Consider the following 22,470-nt stretch of genomic DNA (forward strand, 5'->3'; position numbering starts at 1 on the left):
TTTTCTCTTTCCTCTCTCTCCTTTTCTTTTTCTTCTGCCTTTAACCATAATTCAAACTTTTCAGTTCAGTTTCTAACTCCAATTGTCTCATTGTAATTTATTTTCTAACTCCACTGCATACCTAAATGCTTGGCTAAATCTGTTACAATTTCAGCTTTCCTTTTGTCCCTAGTTAAACCCAATTTTAACCTGTTTGCAAATTCTAAAAGTTTCTCCTTTTTCTGTCTTTCTAGACTTTCTTGGCAAACTTGGGAAGCATCTTCAAACCCCAGAACTCTTTAGCAATATTAAGAGCCATTTCCTCCACTTTTGATTTAACCAACCACAAATAACCAAAATTAAATAGATTTTCCACTTCTCACCTAAGTCTTATTTAAAGGTCAAGGACACTAGTACCCAAGTCTGTTTAAATCTGCTGGGACATTTCATACCCTAAATCTGTTCAAATCCTTCCAAATATGTCCAGATCCCTAACTCACTCCTCTCTAATAACTAAAACTGAAACACCCAGAGAGGCTCACCTCACCTTATAATCTGTTAAAAGTGTGAAAAGTGTATAGCCTACCTCTCACCCTCCAATCTGTTATAAAGGAGTGGATAAATGAAATCTTTTCACTCACTGTACAGTCAACAAGTAACAATTTATTTATTTAGCTCCAACAGTGAACAGATTGACAGAACAACTAACAAACCAAACAATTCCCCTCTAACTACTAACTATTCCCTAATAAAACAAATTCCTAATGCTATACTGTTCCAATAAAATACAACTGAAAATAAAACTTAGTCTCTCCAAATTACAGCTAGGATACATCTTCCAGAATTTTACTGTGAATTTTACTGTCTGGAATATTAGCTAAGAGTGCAATGGTACTCTTATTAATTAGATGGTGCTTTCTCTGAGAACTGAAAGTTATTAACTCTTGGCAGATGGCAGTTGGCTGTCACTGATTTTCCAAATTTTTCATATTTTACCCTTGAAGACCTATTAATTTCTTATAATCAGATTGGTTCTAGGTTGTCAAAATCATCAGATTTAAACTTAACAGGTTTTCTGTAGTTAAGTGCTTGGTTTAATTTGATAGGCTAAATTTAGAAAGACTTGTCTTGGTAAAATGATCGATACAAAATATTGGCACTCTCTGTGAATCTGCACTTTAAACTGATATTCAACCATTTTAACTCAAAGCACCAAAAAAAATATTTTAAAGGACCACACAATGCTTTCTCCCATTTACAATTTTGTACACACCAATTTCACAACAATCTGGTGTTTCTCAGAATTTCACTTCATGTTCTGGTTTCTCAGTTTCTTTCTGGTGCTGTGCGAAGCCTCTTCAGTTGTTGCGGCATTGGACCCTGGAGCTTTAGAGGACTAATTAACCAGTGCTTTGTGTCTCCATTTGTACCAGGGCCTTGTGGCAGTACCCTGTCAGCACAGTTTCTTTTTGAAATATATTCAGAGAGTATGGAACCAGACAACTGGCCCAGGAGATTTTGACTGTCCTCAATGTTGGCAGAAATTCATCCATAGGCCCAGTATGCAATGAGACCTCATTCTGTGCAATATAGTGGAAAAATACAATAATTCAGTCTTCTTCTGCTACAGCTGATGTTGTGTTTGGCTACGTGATGAGAATCCAAACCCAACTGTGAATATGTGTTTGAAATGTGAAATTTCTCTTTGCTTCTTTCATTTAAAACCACATTTACAGAACAAGGCTTTCAGTGGACAGACACTAATCGAGCCTGTGCATAACCTTAACAGGCAGACAGAGCCCTGACCACAAGGAACTCCTAAACATCTACTGTGAAGGTGAAGCTGAGTGTGTGTGTTTTCTGTGTTATGTTAGAGAAACAATAATTCCACAAACTGCAATTAAGGTAAATAAAAAAACTTCAGATGCTGGGGATCAGAAACAAAAACAGAGATTGATGGTCAAACTCAGCAGGTCTGACAGCATCTCTGGAGAGAAAGCAGAGTTAACATCTTGAGTCCAATGACCCTTTTTCAGAACTGATTGTAGCTAGGAAAAGGTTGGTAAAAATGCTAAAGATGATTATGCAATTAAGGTGAGTGACACAATTGCTCATATTAAGTACAGGTGAGTTTCCTGATAATGACCAACATTAGATGGAACTGTTTGGCATCAGTCCTTAGTTAGTTCAGTATTTTCATGCTGCCCTGAAATTGGGTTTATGAGATTTGCTCTCTCACTTCTCTAAATCTGTCTGAGAAAATAGGGTGTGTCCATGGGTGCTTGAAGTGATGTAAGTAGTACCAAGTTGACTGTCCCTCACCATACTCAGCTCTTCCTGGGGTGCACACTACAGAGTTCAGTAATACACTGTGTGGGCACCTATGAGAACTGGAACTCAATGTGACCTGTGTAACGTTGAAGATTCTGGCCTCTGAGCATCAGAGAGAGGACTATCATTCGTTGAGGACACCTACAAAAGAAGACAGGAACTGGGTGAAAAAGCTGTTCTTCGTTACAAGAGGGAACTGTTGTTGTGGTTCTGTTCGCCGAGCTAGGAATTTGTGTTGCAGCCGTTTCGTCCCCTGTCTAGGTGACATCCTCAGTGCTTGGGAGCCTCCTGTGAACTGCTTCTGTGATGTTTCCTCCGGCATTTATAGTGGTTTGTCTCTGCCGCTGCCGGTTGTCAGTTCCAGCTGTCCGCTGCAGTGACCGGTATATTGGGTCCAGGTCGATGTGTTTGTTGATAGAATCTTTGGATGAGTGCCATGCCTCTAGGAATTCCCTGGCTGTTCTCTGTTTAGCTTGTCCTATAATAGTAAGGTTGTCCCAGTCGAACTCATGTTGCTTGTCATCTGCGTGTGCGGCTACTAAGGATAGCTGGTCGTGTCGTTTCGTGGCTAGTTGGTGTTCATGGATACGGATCGTTAGCTGTCTTCCTATTTGTCCTATGTAGTGTTTTGTACAGTCCTTGCATGGGATTTTGTACACTACATTGGTTTTGCTCATGCTAGGTATCAGGTCCTTTGTCCTGGTGAGTTGTTGTCTGAGAGTGGCTGTTGGTTTGTGTGCTGTTATGAGTCCTAGTGGTCGTAGTAGTCTGGCTGTCAGTTCAGAAATGTTCTTGATGTATGGTAACATGGCTAGTCCTTTGGGTTGTGGCATGTCCTCATTCTGTTGTCTTTCCCTTAGGCATCTGTTGATGAAATTGCGGGGGTATACGTTTTTGGTGAATATATTGTAGAGGTGTTCTTCCTCTTTTTGCAGTTCTGGTGTGCTGCAGGGAACTGTTGTTTGACAAATGCCAGTGTGGTTCAGAGTCTGTCTTCCTGAATCTGTTTCAAAACGCAACATACAGTGACTGACAGTGAAAAGCAGGTGTTTGTGTGTGTTTCCTCTACTTGTATAAGGCAGGGGACACCTTTTTAATGAGCCATAGAAGGGGATATTTCTGCTTAGGATCCAGACACTGACACTCCTGGGTTTTACAGAACAGGCTGGTGGAGGGGTGTGTGGAACAGTCAGCAATTGGAAAATCGAGAAACACCATGAGTGCAGAGACCACTGCCAGATTTAATTGCAAGACCTCAATAGAATTCATTTACTCTGTTTCCTGTCCAGCATTTGGTCAGATTGAGAGGTTGAGCACCACCTAGTGGGGAATCCTACAGCCTAAGGCAGGAGCCAGGAACACTGGAGCGAGTTTCAATCCATCAATGGTCAGAGCTCAGTGGAAGGTTAGGGGATAGGGATCGTGGCATGAGAGAAAAAGATCATAGGAAGGGAAAGATGTCAAGTAATGAACCAAACAACCAAGAGCCCAGATACATGGAGAACTGAAGAGCAGGCCCCTGTTGAGTCCAGGCAAAAGTGAGGACTGCAGATGTTGGAGATTAGAGTCAAGAGTGTGGTGCTGGAAAAGCATAGCAGGTCAGGCAGCATCAGAGGAGCAGGAAAATCGATATTTCGGGCAAAAGCCTTTCATCAGGAATGTTGAGTTCAATATAGAAAATGAGCCTCTAGACCTGGCCGTTACAAGTTGATCGTGATGTCGCAAGAAGCAACAGAACATCTGGCAAAGTTACCAGATAACTTGCACAGACTGAACTGAAAAGCAGACAAGGCTGCCCACATCCTGTTTAATATGATGGCCCCATTTAGCAAGTGAATGGCTGTTTCCTGCATCAGCTAACAGTAACCATGAACAGCCAAGTCCAATAGAACAGTCAGTAACTGCTGGATATGCATTCAGATCTTAACTGCATCACTTGTGTCATGGATACTTTCACTTAGTGGCTCACCATGATGCTCAGCAGGGATTTTGACCTCACTCCGGTGTCACCATCCCCTCAGGACTAAGGGAGGTGCCAATGCACAATAGCTGAACACTTCTGGTCTGTAAGCTTTTCATGTGCATTTCTGGAAAAGAGTAACAAGGAAGCAAATAGGGCCCCTTAAAGATCAATGAGGCTGTCTGTGTGTGGAAGATGGACAAGATACTAAATGAACATTTCACCTCAGTACTTACTGTGGAGAAAGACATCGAAGTTGGGGAAATTGTGGAAATAAGTAGTGATATCTTGAAAAGAGTCCACATTACAGAAGAAGTGGTGCTGGAGTTCTTAAAATCATAAAAGTAGATAAATCCCTGGACCTGATCAGCTGTATCCTAGAGAAGAGATTGTGGGGCTTCTTTGCAGAGATATTTATATCTTTGACAGCCACAGGCAAAGAGATGGAAGACTGGAGAGTGGCTAATATTGTACCATTGTTCTAGAAAGGCTGCAAGGAAATGTCAGGGAACTGTAGACCGCTGAGTCTGATGTCAGTGGTGGGTAAGTTGTTGGAGGAGATTCTGAGTTAAGATTTACATGTATTTTCGAAAGGCAATGTATTTTCGAAAGGCTAACCAATTAAGGTTAGCTTTGTGCATGGGAAATTGTTTCTCACAAATTTGATTGAGTTTTCCGAAGAGGAGGCAACCAAGAAGATAGATGGAGGTAGAGCGGTAGGTGTTGTCTATATGGACTTCAGCAAGGCCTTCGACAAGGGCCTGCATGGTTAATAAGGTTAGATCACATGGGATCCCGGGAGGAAAAAGGCAAATTGGATACAAAATTGGCTCAACTGGAGAAGTCACAGGGTGATGTTAGAGGATTGTTATTTGGACTGGAGGCCTGTGACCAGCAGTATGGCACAAGGATTGATTCTGGGTCCACTGTTGTTCATTTATATTAATGATTTGGATGAGAATATAAGAGACTTGGATAGTAAGTTTGCAGATGACACCAAAATTGGTGGTGTAGTGGACTGAGAAGGTGGTTATCTAAGAGTACAATTAGATCTTGATCAATGGATCAAGAGTGGTATATAGAGTTTACATTAGTTAAATACACACTAATGCATTTTGGTAAGAGAAACCAGGGCAGCACTTACATGGTTAATGGCAAGGCCATAGGGAATGTTGTTGAACAGAGGGATCTAGGACTCCAGGTTCATAATTCCTTGATAAGGCAGACAAGGTGGTGAAGACAGCATTTGGGACACTTGCCTTCATTGATCAGAGCATTGAGTATAGGAGTTACAACATCATGTTATGGTTGTACAAGACAATGATGAGGCCACTTTTAGAAATCTGGTCAGCATGGACAAGTTGGATCAAAATTCCTGTTTCCATGCTGTATACCACTATGATTATGGTTCGTGTGAATTTGTAATGCATGACTTTTAATAATCTCTTCACAGCAGGTCTTGACAAAATGTTTGAAATGGTTTGAGAGATGTGGAAACAGATCTGAAAAGTTTAGTAAATATATTACTGAGTGACAAAGATTGAACTTGAAACTGATGTTATGATTCAGATTAAACAGATAATTATAAACTCTGTTTGCTGTTGCTGAATCTGTCCTACTCAGGGAGGGTGGTCAGCCGCTGGTCAGCAATATATTTTTTCCACCAGCTCCACATCCTCACATATGACACACAGCTCCTATTCATAAACGCGGGTACTGTTTGGGAATCCTTGTAGGAACTGCCTACCATTATCAGGAACAAATCACCTTTTGGAATGTGGTCACCTCTTGGGGCCTGCAGAAGCTCAAATGCACAGACTGGAAACATTAACTCTGTTTCGCTGTCTCTGCAGATGCTGCCAGACTGGCTGGGTTTCTCTGCCATTCTCAGTGTTTGTTTATTTTCTGACACTTGCTGTGAGGTTTACCCAAAGTTAGAATGAAAAGAGAGAGGGGGAGGACTGAACTGATTCAAGAATGCAGGTGGATAGTGACATCGAGATACCAGTCAACAGTCCAGAATATTGTTACTGTCCCAGCTAGTTCCACCCCAAAAGCCAGTCCCCATTCTAACCTCTCTCTACACCTCCCTGAAATTATCACAGTTTGAGCATAGGATCATGTCTGGGCAGGTTTTACCAGACAGAATATGGAAAGAGTCAGGAATTTAACTTCACAGCACATAAGGGACAACTATTGGGGGGCACGGCGGCAGTCATTGCAGAGCAAAGGGTCCTGTACCTGTATATAAGTATGTGCAATATATGAAAACAAGGTAAATGAGCTTGTAATACAGATTGAAATTGGTGGCTGAGATATGGCTGCTATGTATCAGGACTGGGGATGAAATATTCAAGGAAAAGGCAACCTACTGAAAGGACTGAGAGGGGACAGGGTAGTCTTTTAGTAAAAAAAAATTAAATCAATAGCAAGAAGTGATATGGGGCTACAAGACTTAGAGTGTGCAGGTAGAGTTTAGGAACTGCAAAGGAAAAAAAGTTAGGATGTGGGGATGAAAATAAATCAGGAAATAGGAAAGGCATGCAAGAAAGGTACTCCTACTATCATCATGGCGGTCTTCAAAATGCAGTATACTGGGAAAATCAAGTTGGTAGCAGATCTCAAGAAAAGGAATTAGTGGAATGTCACTAAGATTTTTTTTGGAGCAGCTTGTGGTAGAGTCCACTAGGAAACAGGTAATTCTAGTTTTGGTAACGTGTAAATGAGGCAGATTTGATTAGGTAGCTTAAAGTGAAGGAATCCTGAGGAGATAGTATTGATAATAGAATATATAATCTGCAGTTGAGAGGAAGAAGCTGGAATCAGATGTAATGGTATTACAATTGAGTAAAAATAACTATAAAGACATGAGGGACGAGCTGGCCAGAGTTGATAGGAAGGGGAACCATGCTGGAAAGACAGTGGAGTAGCAATGGTTTCTGGGATTAATTCGGGAAGCACAACAGAAATTTATAAGGAAGAGAAGATGCAGCAACTATTGCTGACAAGGCAGGTCAGAGATAGCAGACAAGCAAATGAAAAATCATACAATGTGATAAAGATTGTTGGGAAGCCTTTGCTTCCAGAGGATAACTAAAAAAGCAATAATGGGTAGAGTTGAAATATGAGAGTAAACTAGCTAGTAGCATAAGATTGCAAGGATGTTTTTAGACTCTAAAAGGATAGAGAGGAAAGCATGTATATTGAAGCACTAGAAAATGAGGCTGGAGAAATAGTAATGGGGAACAAAGAAATAGCTAAGGAAATGAATAGATACTTTGTATCAGTTTCAGATGAAGGTATCAACAGCATAACAGAACTTCAAGAGTCAGGTACAGAGGTGAGAGTAGTGGCCATCATTGAGAAGGTGCAGGGGAAGCTGAAAGATCTAAAGATTGATAAATCACCCAGGCCAGATGGACTACATCCCAAAACTGTGAAAGAGATAGCTGAGGAGATTGAAGCACCATTGGAGGAGTCAGGGAGAGTGCTAGAGGACTGGAAAATGTACCATCCCTGTTTCTAGGGACTTGTGATTCTCTTAAGGTTAACATGTAGGTTCATCTAGCAGTTATGAAGGTAAATGTATTTGTCAGTGCATGTAAAATAGGATGGAGTCATCACAACAACTTCATGCCAAATAAATGAGGATATAACAAGCAAGTTAGACAATGGAAAGCCAGGGATGTGAATCATTTAGAATCCCTACAATGTGGAAACAGGCCCTTCAGTCCAACACGTCCACACCGGCCAGCTGAAGAGTAACTCATTCCCCTATCCTATCATCACCCCTGACTAATGCCCCTTAACCTACACATCCCTGAACACTATGGGTGACTTTAGCATGGCTAGTTTACCTAACCTGCACATCTCTGGATTGTGGGAGGAAACCCAAGCAGACACAGAGAGAATGTGCAAACTCCACACATACAGTCACCTGAGGCCGGATTTGAACCCCGGTCCCTGGTGCTGTGAGACTGTAGGGCTAACCACTGAGTCACTTTTAGCACTGCTGCCTCACAGCGCCAGGGACAAGGGTTTAATTCCTACTTCAGGCAACTGTGTGAGGTTTGCACATTTTCTCCGGGTCTGCATGGGTTTCCTCCAGGTGTTCAGGTTTCCTCCCACAATCCAAAGATGTGCAGGCTAGGCGAATTAGCCATGCTAAATTGCCCATAGTGTTCAGTATTGTGTAGGTTAGGTGCATTAGTCAGAGGTAAATATTGAGTAGTAGGAGAATGGGTCTGGGTGGGTTACTCTTCAGAGGGTCAGTGTGGATTTGTTGGGCCGAAGGGCCTATTTCCACACTGTAGGGATTCTATGATTTGGATTTGCAGAAAGCCTTGACAAGGTGCCGCACAAGAGATTGAAAAATAAAGTAAGAGCCCATGGTATTACTGGTATAGATAGAGGATTATCCGACTGACTAATGAGTAGGAGAGACTAGAACACACAGGTACAGCCTCAGGATGACCATTTTGAACGCAATTGAGGAGGAATTTCTTCTGCCGGAGGGTGGTTAATCTGTGAATTCATTACCGCAGAGGGCTGTGGAGGCCAAGTGAAACCGAGGTAGAAAGGTTCTTGATTAGTAAGGAGATCAAGGTTACAGGGAAAAGGCAGGAGAATGGGGTTGAGGAACATATCAGCTATGATCAAATAGCGGAACAGACTCAATAACCCAAATGGCCTAATAGTGCTCCTAGGTCTTAGGACTGTAAATAACCCATAGACCATTTGCCCCTTTATATCAAGACAGTGTTTGTTGACACTGAAACAAATGGGCCTGCATCGTCATGCAGACGCATGCCTGCACACATGGAAACTTAACAATAATGCTGCCACTTCCTTTGTCCAAAGTATTCATGTATAACTTGAATTGTTGTGGTCTTAACATGGACCTCTGCAGAACTCCACTAGTCACCAGCTGGCATCCTGAGAAAGATTCCATTATCCCTACTGCAGTAACCAGACCCTCTCCAGCGCTGCATCATTTACAAAAACGTAGGCAAATGCACAGAGCAGCCATGACATTGGAACAAGGTTCCGTGGCAGAAAAGACTTCCAGGATTGACTGGGGGATGATTGGAGGGGGCTGTGGGAGAAGACTGGACAGCGCACATTAGACCAGGAGGAAGCGGGGGAAATCATAGAGGCTTCTCTTGTTCTCTATCCCTCCCCCCAAAAAACCTCCTCCTCAGTTTTCTCTCCCTCCCCCACTCCTCCGTTTCCTTCCAGGATCTTGGTTACAATTTCCCCAACCAGCTATCCCTGGTCCCTACTTCTCCGCCTTCCTCCTCCCCATCCCATATCTCCATACCCCTTACTGATCACTCCCCTCACCTTTCCTGGATCCTGACCTCTACCTCCCTTAAGCCCTGGCATCTCCCCTCCTTAAAAGTGTGGTTAAAAGTGGCACCTAGCAGAGATGCACTGGTGTCAGTAAACTCGGTCTATTTAGATTAGGAGAATTTCTCTGATGACATATCTGCTGAGTTCACGCCAGTCAATCCCACAAATACTTAGTTTTGGGTCAGCAGGATTAAAATTTCCATACCACATGGCAAGAGAACATTTAATTAAATAATTCAACCGTCTGCTTAATTTTAATAAGCCTTAATAATGCTATAAATGTCCCAGACATTTTAAGGTCTGGAATTTCTCTCTTCATGCGCCTGACCACTTAAGAGGATAACATTTATTTCAATTATATCAAACTCTTAAATGATTTATAATTTTAGTCAAAAATTAAGCAGTATACTTTCAGCAGATACGTAAACTGCTAGGCTAAAAACGTAATATCAAAAATGAATAGAATACAACTTAATGTCATTTTTTGTGAGCGGCATGGTGGCACAGTGGTTAGCACTGCTGTCTCACAGCGCCAGAGACCTGGGTTCAATTCCCACCTCAGGGGACTGACTGCATGGAGTTTGCACATTCTCCCTGTGTCTGTGTGGGTTTCCTCCGGGTGCTCCGGTTTCCTCACACAATCCAAAGATGTGCAGGTTAGGTGAATTGGCCATGTTAAATTGCCCGTAGTGTTAGGTGTAGGGGAATGGGTCTGGGTGGGTTGCGGGTCGGTTTGGCTGAAGGGCCACACTGTAAGCAATCTAATCTTACTATTTCAGATTGCCGGTATGAATATATTAGAATCAGCAGTTAAAGAAAAGTTTTACTACAAAGCTCTGAGCAGTGGGAAAAAGATATCTTCTGAGTGTTTCTTACACTTCTGAAATGTTCAGTGAAAACTTATTGTTGTAGGATTCTGACCCGCTTTGTAAATGTAGCGGTTAACCTTCCCACTTTCATGTGATGCTGTATTATTCCTTACTTATTCAGTGAAGATCCCTTTATGAAGTTGAGTTTTTCTGTCAGATTTATTTTGATGCTTGATAAGTATTATATAGGATTTATTTTATTCTTTTCAATTTTAAGATAAACTTTTAATAAAGGATTATCTTATCAGTAAGATAATCCTTTATTAAAAGTTTATCAGTAAAAGGAAGTGTAATTTCTCTCTTCAGCTTAGTGCATATTTCTACCTGATTTTGACAACAGCGTTGTTTGTTCCTGCATCTAATGATGTCCATGTTATAAGGATTTTTTGTGTGCTTGGGGCTTTATGATTGAAATATCTCTCCTGTAGTAAACATTTAACTTTTACATGGTGTGTTTCAGCTTTGCCTTTCTGTAGGTCGTCTTTTGTATGACTTTTGTTAATACCTCAGGTGCCCAAGTGTGTGAGAATGAGTGCAAGAGAGAGAGAGAGAAAAAGAGAAAAAGAGAGAGAGAGACTGGTGTGCGAGAGAGAGAGAGATGTGTGTGACAATTAGAGGGAGTGACTGTGTGTGAGGGAGTGAGAGTGTGTGTATATTTGAGAAAGATGAAATGTATGCACAAGGAAGAAGGAAACATATTTGTGAGAATAAAAAGCGAGAGAAAGACTGTATGTGTGAACCCTAAGACTGAGTTACCCAGACACACACCTATTCTTCCTCCTCACCAAAATCATTTCCACAAAGCAAGCTTGGAAAAGAGGAAAAAACAGATTTGAAAGCAACCCACGTTAGCCCATATTTTTAGGGATTCTGCCAAGGCCAGCTCAAAGTATGTGCCACCAGAAGCTAAAGTAAAGTCAGCATTAGTTAAGCCAAACTCTGCTTTGCTGTGACTCGTTTTCCTAGTGATCAGAACTTGAAACTTAATCTCTTTCTCTCTTACACTACTTCTTAACCACAATGGAAATTAAGGTTTCAGTAGTTAGCTCAGCTGCCAGAATCTGTTAAAACTATATTTTTTTATTGATTACTCATTTCTTTATCAATGTAATGCTTTGAAATTTTTGTTTTTAAATTCATGCTTACTGTTCCCGCCCTTGTCTCTCTGAAATTTGCTCTTTAGTGAGAGCAAAAGTGCAACATGGTTCTCAAACCTGTTTTAAACATTTCACAGGAATGAAGAATAAAATTTAAAATATTATCAATAATCACACAATGACTACTAATAATGACTAATTACATGATAACTATAATGAACAATTAATAGAACAATCTCTGTTAATTAGTAATTCCATTTGTACAATTGTCATTATTACTGATAATTAAACTTACTGAGTCCCTGTCAGCAAAAATCAAAAACATTTTTGGATTACAGGTGATCCAGGGCATCAGTTGTCCTAGCCTTGTCGAATTCTGAAATATTCTAACAGCCCTTTTTAATATCTTTCACTCTCACTAGAGGATCCATATTGCAAAGTGTGGCCTGTACAAAACACTCAAACTCACCCATAGGACTCCCATCATCAGTCTTTCAAGGACATCCCAAAAACATGGATTGCCTCCCTGCAATGGAGTCAACACCAAGCACCCAGTAGCAACACCAGAAATGACCCAACTGAAATACTATCAGAAATCCCAAGACAAACTAGAAGTGAAATATTCTGGCCTGTACATCAGATGAGAAGTAACATCATTCAGAAAGTGATATTACCAAGTCTCTGATGTCAGAATTAATTTAACAAGTTTAGGGTTTTATCCTCACAATAAAATGCAGCAAATACAGCTTCAGTGAATGTAGTATGAAGTGTATATAAATGTTTCAGTGAGTCAATAACCAGCCTCACAGTCCAACTGGACTCGAATTCTAGTGTTACAGGGTATCAAAGGGAGGTCAGTAAACTTGTAATTGTGTTGAGTTGTGAGATAATTAAAACCACAATGCACACACCAGGATTTACTGCTGTTCTCAAGAAATGAATTTCTAGTTCGTCTCTCCACACTCCCATACACAATCCCTATTCTCCAGTAATCCCCATCAGTCTCCACATTCCCAGGAATGGGATCCTGAGGAAAAATTCTGGGAACATAAGACTTGGGGACAGTCCTTAAGTTTCTTTAGGTGATGTGGGTAAGGCTGTTGCTGTCCAGTCTATGTTACTGATCTCAGATCATCAGAGAGAACTAAGTTGCAGTTTGCTGTCTTTGGATCCACGCTCAATAAGCATTTTCCTAAAGAGGAAAGAAGAGATTTATCAGTCAGAATTATTCCGCTCAGATTAATGAAGGGTTGAAGCATCATTTTCCCACACACTATCAGGCCCTATATTACCTGTTAAATTGATATCTTTGTATGTTAAACAAATGGCCTTCAGTCAGAATCCTTGTTAAAGAGTATATTAGCCACAGTGGTGTAGTGTTACTAAAATAATGTTTAAAATACAGTACAATCTATTATAAAATGTGGAAAGGAATTACTCACCTACAATAGTTTTATTTTTCCGATTTAAGATTAGTGTTGGTCTTATAGAATGGCTAAGGTAACCAGTAATGGAAGCAACAAATATTCATAAACAGGGGAGTCTGTCCTCTGCAGACAGGATGAAATATGACCCCGCTATGCGCTTTAACAGGGATTGGGGAGATGAGTTCCCCGTTACATTTTCCACAGGTCAACACCAGTCGACTTTCAGTCTGCATGCTTTCCTTATGCAGTAAAAGTTGCTGCCTTTGCAATCTGATCTTCTTGCAACTGGCCTGATGGGCACTTTACAAAGAGCTTTGACGGGATGCTCATTGTCCATTGATGCACAGGCCTGGGTCCTCCAAAAGCGACTGCCCACAGAATGGGAACAGCACAGTCAGCTGTGAACCTGCTGGTGTTTCACCAGGTAGGACGATCGACTGAAGCCCTTCCCACACAGGGTACAAGTGAAGGGCCTCTCCCCGGTGTGGACCCGCCGGTGGCTGAGTAAGTTGGAGGCTTGGGCGAAGGCTTTCCCGCACAGGGAGCAGATGAAGGGATTCTCCCCGGTATGGACCCTCCGGTGGCTCAGTAAGTTAGAGGCCTGGGCGAAGGCCTTGCCGCACACGGGGCAGGCGAAGGGTCTCTCCCCGGTGTGAACCCGCCGGTGGGCCAGCAGGTCCGAAGACTGGTTGAAGGCTTTACCGCACTCAGAGCAGGCGAAGGGCCTCCGGCCGGTGTGCAGTCGCTGGTGTCTCTGCAGGGTCGATGACAGGGTGAAGGCCTTGCCACACTCAGGGCAGGCGAAGGGCCTCTCGCCGCTGTGGACACGGCCGTGTGCCAGGAGGCTGGCCGACTCGGCGAAGCGCTTCCCGCACTCGGGACAGGCGAAAGGCCTCTCTCCGCTGTGGACCCGCCGGTGCCTCTGCAGGTTAGAGGCCTGAGTGAAGCCCTTCCCGCACAGGGGGCAGGTGAACGGGTTCTCCCCGGTGTGGACCCGCTGGTGGGTCTGCAGGTTGGAGCCGTGCGTGAATCGCTCCCCACACACGGGGCAGGCGAAGGGCCTCTCGCCGGTGTGCACCCGCCGGTGGGCCAGCAGATCCGACGACTGGTTAAAGGCCTTGCCGCACTCTGAGCAGGCGAAGGGCCTCTCGCCGGTGTGGCTGCGCCGGTGTCTCTGCAGGGTGGAGGACAGGGCGAAGCGCTTGCCGCACTCGGCGCAGGCGAAGGGCCTTTCCCCCGTGTGGCTGCGCCGGTGCGTTTCCAGCGCCGAGGGGTAGGTGAACCTCTTCCCGCAGTCCCCGCACTGACACAGCCTCTCCCCGCCTCGGGCACAGGCGTGAGCCTCCAGGCTGCACGGTCGGTCCAATCCGTGTCCGCACACCAAGGGCTTGTCCGCGCTGCCAACGCTGCTCTCCCCCTCCATGGGCCTTCAGGCTCTTCGGCCGAACGGTTCGGGCTGGGGGGAAACGTGCGCCCTGACCTCCTCTTCCCCGGCAGTCAGCCCAGTGCTGCTTCCCCGGGCCCGGCACGAACGGCTCTGCAGCCAGCAGAGGCTGCTCAAGACAAACAAACAGCACCGACTTACATCTGCCGCTGGATGGAGGCTGCCACTTCACTGAGAGTTCAGATTGGGAGCTTAAAGAAACAGCACGCAGCAACGAGAGCCAAACGATATTAAATAGAAAGACACAGCGGTAAATAGATATCTCATTACTTGTTCATCAGTGATATTCGAGGAAAGCAGAGTTAAGTGAGTTGATGTTAATCCGAGATTTACTGTACACAGTGCAAACACCGCAGTGAGACACAGTCTCAAGCTGGTGTAATCACACAAACCCCTGATACGTTCTCCCAGACAGAATGAAGAGATTTCACCAGCACAATACATCCCATAGTCCCAGCTGTAATGGAAAATAATACAAGCAGGAGGCTGGAAGAAGGCGGCAGGCCAAGCAGTATCCGGAGGTGGACAAGTAGACGTTTCAGGACTGGAGGCTGAAATGGAAACATACTGTTGACGGGACTGTATCGTGGGCATTATCCCTACTGTTACTGTTCCAGCTGAATGCAGCTTGATTAGAACCTCCATCATTAAGGGTTTTGTTAAGAGATGAGTCTGTTTTTACTACTGAGAAATATTGATGGTGAAGGATTTTGTGATGTAACTACGTTGACTATCAAAGGGTAGTGGTCGGACTGTCTCTTGTTGGAAATGGTGTGAATGTTACTTGCTACTTTTGAGCCCAAGCCTGGATATTTTCTAGATCTTGTTGCATTTGAACATGGACTGCTTCAATATCTAAGGAGTTGTGAGTGGTGCTGAACATTGTGCAATCATTGGTGAATATTCCCACTTCTGACCTTTTGGCTTCTCAGTGCTGAATCTAAAAGGTGATAAATTGCCAAATGAAAATGGATGTTGTTCCTTACTGAGCTTTAGTCAAACAATGACAGACCTGAGGATATAGAAGCCAGAGTGGGACAGGGATTCAGAATTGTAACAAGACAAGCTCGGGGTCTGACCTGTTGAGTGAATACAATCCCACTAAAGCAACAAACCAGTTCTGCATTTGTTCTCCCCATTATGGACCAGAGAACATTGTGAGCAGTTGTTACAGTTTGCTAATTCAGAAGATGTCCAAATAAATCATTGTTTCTGCTGGCTGGAAGTTTTAGATTCTTGGACAGTTGAATGGAAGGAGGTAAAACAGCAGATATTGCATCCCCTGAAGGAGTCATGGGAGCAAGGCTCGGTTGAGTGTAGCAAAAGAGTGAACCAAGGTGTCCCAGAAGGAATGGGCTTTTCCACATAGACTTTGCAGTATACACACTGCAGAAGGGTCAGGAGAGGATAGAAAAGCTGCAAGCATTTTCATTCCCAGCCCAGACTAGTGAAGGGAGAGTAGGTGGACATGCAAACATTGGAAGATTCTTGCAAGGCCAGAGATGTGAATGTTTGTTTTAGTTCATTCATGTGATGTGGATGTTGTTGGCTGTGCCAGCATTTTTCATCTGTCCCTAGTTATCTTTGTGAAGGTGGGAGTGAGCTGCCTTCTTGAATTGCAACAGTCCAGGTGCTGTAGGTTGACCCATACTGGCATTTGAGAGCCAGGATATTGAACCGGTGACACTAAAAGAACAGCAATATTTTTCCAAGTCAGCATAATGAGTGGCTTGAAGGAAAACTTAAAGGTGATTTGTTCCCATGTATCTGCTGCCCTTATAGATGGATTGTGGATTTGGAAGGCGCTGTCTAAGGATTTTAGTAAATTTCTGCAGTGCACCTTAAGATAGTACATACTGCTGCTACTGAGTGTTGGAGGGAGTGGATGATTGTGGATGTGGTGCCAATTAAGGTGGCTGCTTTGTCCTGGATGGCGTCAGGTTTAAGTGTTGTTTGGGGAGCTGCATTCATCCATGCAATTGACTAATATTCCATCACACTCCTGACTTGTGCCTTGTATATAGTGGGCAAGCTTTGGGGAGTCAGGAGGTGTGTTCCTTGCTGTAGTATTTCTTGCCTCTGACTTATTCTTGCATCCACTGTTTATGTGGCAAGTCCAGTTCAGTTTCTGGTCAATGGTAACCACAACGATATTGATGGTGAAGGATTTTGTGATGTAACTACGTTGACTATCAAAGGGTAGTGGTCGGACTGTCTCTTGTTGGAAATGGTGTGAATGTTACTTGCTACTTTTGAGCCCAAGCCTGGATATTTTCTAGATCTTGTTGCATTTGAACATGGACTGCTTCAATATCTAAGGAGTTGTGAGTGGTGCTGAACATTGTGCAATCATTGGTGAATATTCCCACTTCTGACCTTATGGTGGAGGGAAAGTCATTGATGAAGCAGCTGAAGATGGTTGGCCCTAGGGCTCTATCCTGAGCAACCCCTGCAGAGATGTCCTGGAGCAGAGATGACTGACCTCCAACAATCACAACCACCTTCCCCTGTGCCTGGTATGATGACAACCAGCAGAGAGTTTCCCCCAGATTTCCATTGACTCAAGTTTTGGTAGGAAAAAGTGAGGTCTGAAGATGCTGGAGATCAGAGCTGGAAATGTGTTGCTGGAAAAGCGCAGCAGGTCAGGCAGCATCCAGGGAACAGGAGAATCGACGTTTCGGGCATAAGCCCGACGTTTCCTGAAGAAGGGCTTATGCCCGAAACGTCGATTCTCCTGTTCCCTGGATGCTGCCTGACCTGCTGCGCTTTTCCAGCAACACATTTCCAGCTCTAGTTTTGGTAGAGCTGCTGATGCCATTCGTCAGTCAAATGCAGCCTTGGTGTCAAATCCTGTCACTCTTACCTCATCTCCGAGATTCAGCTCATTTGTCTATTTTTGAACAAGGCTTTAATGAGATCATGAACTGAGTGGCCCTGACAGAACCCAAATTGGGTGTTTGTGAGCAGGTTTGGGTGGCAGAGTGGCTCAGTGGTTAGCATTGCTGTCTCACAGTGCCAAGGGCCTGGGTTCGATTCTAGCCTCGAGCAACTGTCTGTGTGGAGTTTGCACACTCAGCACCTCTGGCTGAAAGGGACTGTGAATGCTTCAGCTTTGTCTTTTGCACATGTGTGTTTGGCTGTTACATCATTCAGGAGAGGATAGTTGCGGAAACCCCTTCTCCAGTGAGTTGTTTAATTATCCACCACCATTCACTACTGGATGTGGCAGGATTGTAGATCTTTTGGTTCTGAGATCACTTACCTTTGTCTGTCAGTTGTTGCTTATGCTGTTTGGCATGCGAGAAATCCTGATTGGTAGCTTCACCAGATTGAAACCTAATTTTTAGGTTTGCCTGGTGCTGCTCCTGGCATGCCCTCCTGCACTCTTCATTGAACCAGGGTTGGTCCCCTGATTTGATGGTAATGATGGAGTGGGGGATATGCCAGTCCATAAGGTTGCAGATTGTGCAGTACAATTCTGCTATTGATAGTCAACCGTGCCTCCTGGATGAGATGTCTAGTCTTGAGTTGCTAGATCTGTTCCAAGTCTGTCCCATTTAGTCTGGTGATTGTGCCGCACAACATAACAAAGGATATTCTCAGTGTGAAGACAGGACTGTGCAGCAATCACTCTTACTGATGATGTTTGGACAGAAGTAGCTATGGCTGGCAGATTGGTAAGGATGAGGTAAAGAATGTTTCTCCCTCTTCTTGGTCCCATCATCATCTGCAGCATGCCCAGTTTAGCAGCAATATCCTTTAGGACCTGACCAGCTCAATCAGTAATGCTGCTTCTCAGCCTCTCAGTGATGTACATGTAAGTCCCCCTACCAGAGTACATTCTTGACCCTGCCACCCTCAGTGCTTCAACATGGAGATTACTGATTCTTTAACAATGGGGGTGGGGAGAACTGTATCTAGTTATCAGCGGGAGGATTTCTTGTTTGTGTTTGAACGGATTCCATGAGATTTCATAGGGTCAAGTTTGCAGATGACAAAAAATGGTGGGAAGTCCATAGAGTGATATGGAATTGGGCAAAACCTTACTGAGTTTAATGTGGAGAAAATGTCGGGTTTTGCGCTTTAGCAGGAAGAATAGAGGCACTCAATGTTATTTAAATGGAAACAAATGACAGACAGCAGAAAGCTATAGAAAAGAGTGATTTGGGAATCCTCATCCATGAATCACATAGTTAGTATCCAAGTTCAGCAGGTTTTCAGGTAGGCAAATGGAATATTGGTGTTTATTTCAAAGGATATAGAGGACAAAAGTAGGGAGATTTTGCTAAGACTATTCAAGGCATGAGTCTGATCATAGCTGGAAAACTGAACAGTTTTGGTCTTTATCTGAGGAAACATGTACTGGAATTGCAGGCAATCCAGAGAAAGTTCATTAAGCTGATACTAGGTATGGAGGGAGTGCCTTATGAGAAGAGGTTGTGTATTTTGGGCTTATTCTTATTGGAGTTTAATAGCATGAGCAAAGACTTTATTGCAGCATACAAGGCTCTTAAGAAATTTGACAGGGTAGATGAGGAAAGGTTGTCTTCCCCTTGTGGGATAGTCTAGGACCAGAGGGCATAATTTCAGGGGTCACCTTCTTAAGATAGATGAGGAATTTCTTCTCTTGGAGAGTACTGAATCTGCAGAATTCTTTACCTCAGAGGATTGTTGAGGCAAGGTCATTAAGTGTATACAAGGTCGAGATAAAGGGTTACATATAAATTTACAGTCAGTGTGATCCCCATTTAAGATTCAGAACACATCTTTGGGTAGCTCTGTTCTTCCATGTAGTCCTGTCAACAGCTGAAAAATATTTCTCGGGTCAGGGATTATCCCAGCGGAACCGTCTGGGGAAGGAATTACATCTGACGGGTCAGTGAAAGCTGGCACTGTTAACAAACACATAGTAATTGGGAATTGTGTCAGTGCAAAGTCCAGCCTCCTCCACATCAATCAAGAATGGGTTATAGTTTCCTATCTTGTTTTCCTACATTACAACAGTGATTACATTTCAAAAAATAGAAATAAAGTGAGAACTTCAAGTGCATTGAGAAGTCCTGAGGAAGCAGAACTATGAAAATGCAAGTTTTTATTTTATTTATATTTACTTTTCAAACATACTGGCAGGTTCTGGGTCTGAGACTCAAACCAGTAGAAAGAGAGAGGGAGAGAGTAGGGGCAGGAACCTGAAACTCAATTCCCTGAATTAAGAAATATCAAATAAGATAGAAAGATTAAAGAAAATGTTAATTGCAAAACAAAGTATTAGCAGAAAAATGAGAATTATATAAAACTTATAGTCATGAATCAGAGGGTCGTCTGCAAGTACAAAGAGTGATTAGGAAGGCAAACGGAATTTTGTCCCTCATTACTCAAGGGATTGAATTTAAAAGCAGGGAGGTTATGTTGCAGCTGTACAGGCTGCTGGTAAGGCCACAGCTGGAGTAATGTGTGCAGTTTTGGTCTCCTTACTTGAGAAAGGATGTACTGGGACTAGAGAGGGTGCAGAGGACGTTCACTAGGTTGATTCTGGAGTTGAGAGGGTTGGCTTATGAGGTGAGACTGAGGGAACTGCTCAGCTAAAGTTCAGGGATATTCCCTCCTGTCTGAGCACAAATAACCCGTTCCATTAGATTGGAGAAAAGCTGTATATTCTTATTTTGAGGCTCTGATTATTCCTAATATGTCTGAGTCGTATTTTTCCCATCCATTCTGCTTCTTCTGGAGCTGTTGAGATATATTGGATAGGTTCAGGTTGACCACTGGAACATCTGGGTCTGTGAGTCTCTGTAACTCTGGAATGAAAAAGGAGAGAATGGTTTGATCAGTGGGACATTTCAGATCAGAAACCCAAAGGGGAACTAGTGATCAGTGCAGCATCCTGCCCCCCCCACCCCCCATAGTGCTTGTACTGACACCCCGCAGCAACCAATCCTGAAAAAGTAAGAATCCTGGGACTTGCACTCTCTCTATATTCACACTATGCTCTACACGAGTAGTGGAATCCCAGTTTGCTGTCAATTCAGATCAGTTTGTGATTTTTCAAATCTAGCTGTGTTCAGTCTCATTCCATTGTCCTGAAGCCTCATCTTTCCATTGTTCAGAAACATGACCATCTCGAGGGTCTCCAGTGTGCACTCACCTGGCTTACTACAGGAGCACATTCACTACAGTCATGTGAAATGAAGAGAGGAGCAGGAACAGCCTCCCAGAGACCCATGATCCCAGATTCCATCACAAATGTCTCCATGTTCACCAACTGATGAGAGGGAGACGATTGTGCGTTAAAACATCAGGTTGGAACAGCCTGACCTCAACTTCATGCCAGAATGTTCCCTCGGCCTCACACAGTCCCAGTTGCTTTTGCAGTCTAGGGGTTCCAAGTTCCGACTTCCCTCCCTTTGGTCCTTGACTGTGTGCTCACTTTGCTTCTGTGTGCTGGCCTGACCATCAATCATTTGCTGTCAGGGGAAAGACTGAGAAGAAGATTATTTAATGAGGCTCTGCTGCTAAAATCAAAGAGGCTTCCATGTCTCCAGCCTTCCTGGATCTTCCCATATTAGTGGGCTCTACAACCCACTAGTGTCTTCCCACAACCTCACCACATCCCTGGTGTATCCCAAAACACTGAAATCACTGAGTAAATTTACTACTGTCACATTTTTGTGTGTAGATAGACTGTACCAATCACAACACATTTTATTCTCATTCTGCCATTAGGACAAACTCCTCCTCATCTCTCCATGGGCTGGTTGATAGTGCAAGTCAATCGCACAGCACTTATTGTCCCACTGCAATAGAGTTGTCACTGAGACACATGGAGTCTTTTGGAAGACTTGGCTAGATACATCTCCAGCTCTTAGTCTGTAGTCTTGTTGTTTATGTGTTTCAGTGTGGACTATGTCAAATGTCTTGAGAAAGGTTCTTATCAACCCTTCTTGTTACTTACTCAAACAAACTTAGTCATGTTCGTCATACATGACTTTCCTTTAACAAATCCATGCTGACCATCTTTGATTAATCTGTCTTTTTATGTATGGTCCTGTCCCTCAGACTTTAATCCAGTAAATTTCCTATCACTTATCTTAACTGGCCTGACATTACTTCATCCATTGCTTTCTCCCATTTAAACAATGACACAATATTAGCTGGCAGAGAGCAGGGCAGGCTGCACCATTGAGGATGTTCAAAGCTGAGTTAGACAAATTGTTGACTCAGAAGGGAGTCATGGGTTAGGAAAATAATCAGGAAGTGGAGTTGAAGACAAAATCAGATCAGCCATGCTTTCTTTGAATGGCGGAGCAGGAATGAGGGGCTAAATGGCTTCCTGCTCTGACAGTATTAGGACCTCCAAGCCTGTAGTGAGAGGAGATGGACATTGATGGTTAGAGCCTCCAGTATTTCTTCTCCCTAATGGCCAAGGGTGCATTTGTCTGGGGCACAGATATATCCTTAAATCCCCTTAATACTCCTTTTCTCCCCATGTTTCCATAAAATAATTTCAAAGTATTCATTAAGAACAGGCATAATATCTTCCACACATAAGTTATCCTTATGGTTCCTCTTAGACCCTACTGATTCTTTAGTTACCATCTTGCTCTTTATGAAAAATATTTGGGTTTTTCCTTATTTTACGTGCTTTTTGTTCATATTCTCTCTTTGCTTTGGTGAACAGAATTATGAAGACTTTCAATCCCTCAGTAGAAGAGATCCCTCCTGATCTCTATCTGAAATGGCAAACTTTTATTTTCAAACTGTCCCAAATTCCATATTCCACCTCATAAACACCCTCTCAGAATCCACCCTTGCAAGCCACTCAGAATATGATATGTTACAAAAAGATCACCTCTGGTTCTTCTAAACTCCAATATATACAGACTCAAACTGCTGTTTCACCATATGACAACCTCTTGACCCAAGGAATCAACCAGACTAGCTTTAAGTTGTTTCCAATGCAAGTGTATCCCTTCTTAAAAATGGAGACCAAAACTTTATATGGTACTCTAAT

At 43.2% G+C, this 22,470-nt stretch overlaps 1 protein-coding gene and 1 pseudogene across 2 annotated transcripts; both read right to left on the minus strand.

Moving 5' to 3' along the window:
* Positions 1-622: 622 nt before the first annotated feature.
* LOC122556784 (uncharacterized) lies at positions 623-14,834 on the minus strand. Of its 2 annotated transcripts, XM_087995469.1 has the most exons (3): positions 13,031-14,834; positions 12,500-12,780; positions 623-3,313 (listed from the first exon to the last, which is right to left on the minus strand). In XM_087995469.1, the coding sequence occupies exon 1, from the start codon at positions 14,436-14,438 to the stop codon at positions 13,410-13,412; it is 1,029 nt and encodes a 342-aa protein (XP_087851595.1). In that variant the 5' UTR covers positions 14,439-14,834; the 3' UTR covers positions 623-3,313; positions 12,500-12,780; positions 13,031-13,409. The 2 variants fall into 2 exon arrangements, with proteins under 2 accessions (XP_087851595.1, XP_043559888.2); XM_043703953.2 differs by lacking the exon at positions 623-3,313 and having other exon boundaries at positions 11,552-12,780.
* On the minus strand, positions 11,552-12,850 carry LOC148147580 (E3 ubiquitin-protein ligase TRIM7-like; annotated as a pseudogene).
* Positions 14,835-22,470: the final 7,636 nt, after the last annotated feature.

The sequence above is a fragment of the Chiloscyllium plagiosum genome, unplaced genomic scaffold (assembly GCF_037043375.1).
Source record: "Chiloscyllium plagiosum isolate Xiang-an unplaced genomic scaffold, Cpla_swu_hap1 HiC_scaffold_16, whole genome shotgun sequence".
NCBI classification, from domain to species: Eukaryota; Metazoa; Chordata; class Chondrichthyes; order Orectolobiformes; family Hemiscylliidae; genus Chiloscyllium; species Chiloscyllium plagiosum.

Bases quoted from the DNA above. Each gene is read 5' to 3' on its own strand.
- LOC122556784 (XM_087995469.1), bottom strand. From the start codon at position 14,438: ATGGAGGGGGAGAGCAGCGTTGGCAGCGCGGACAAGCCCTTGGTGTGC.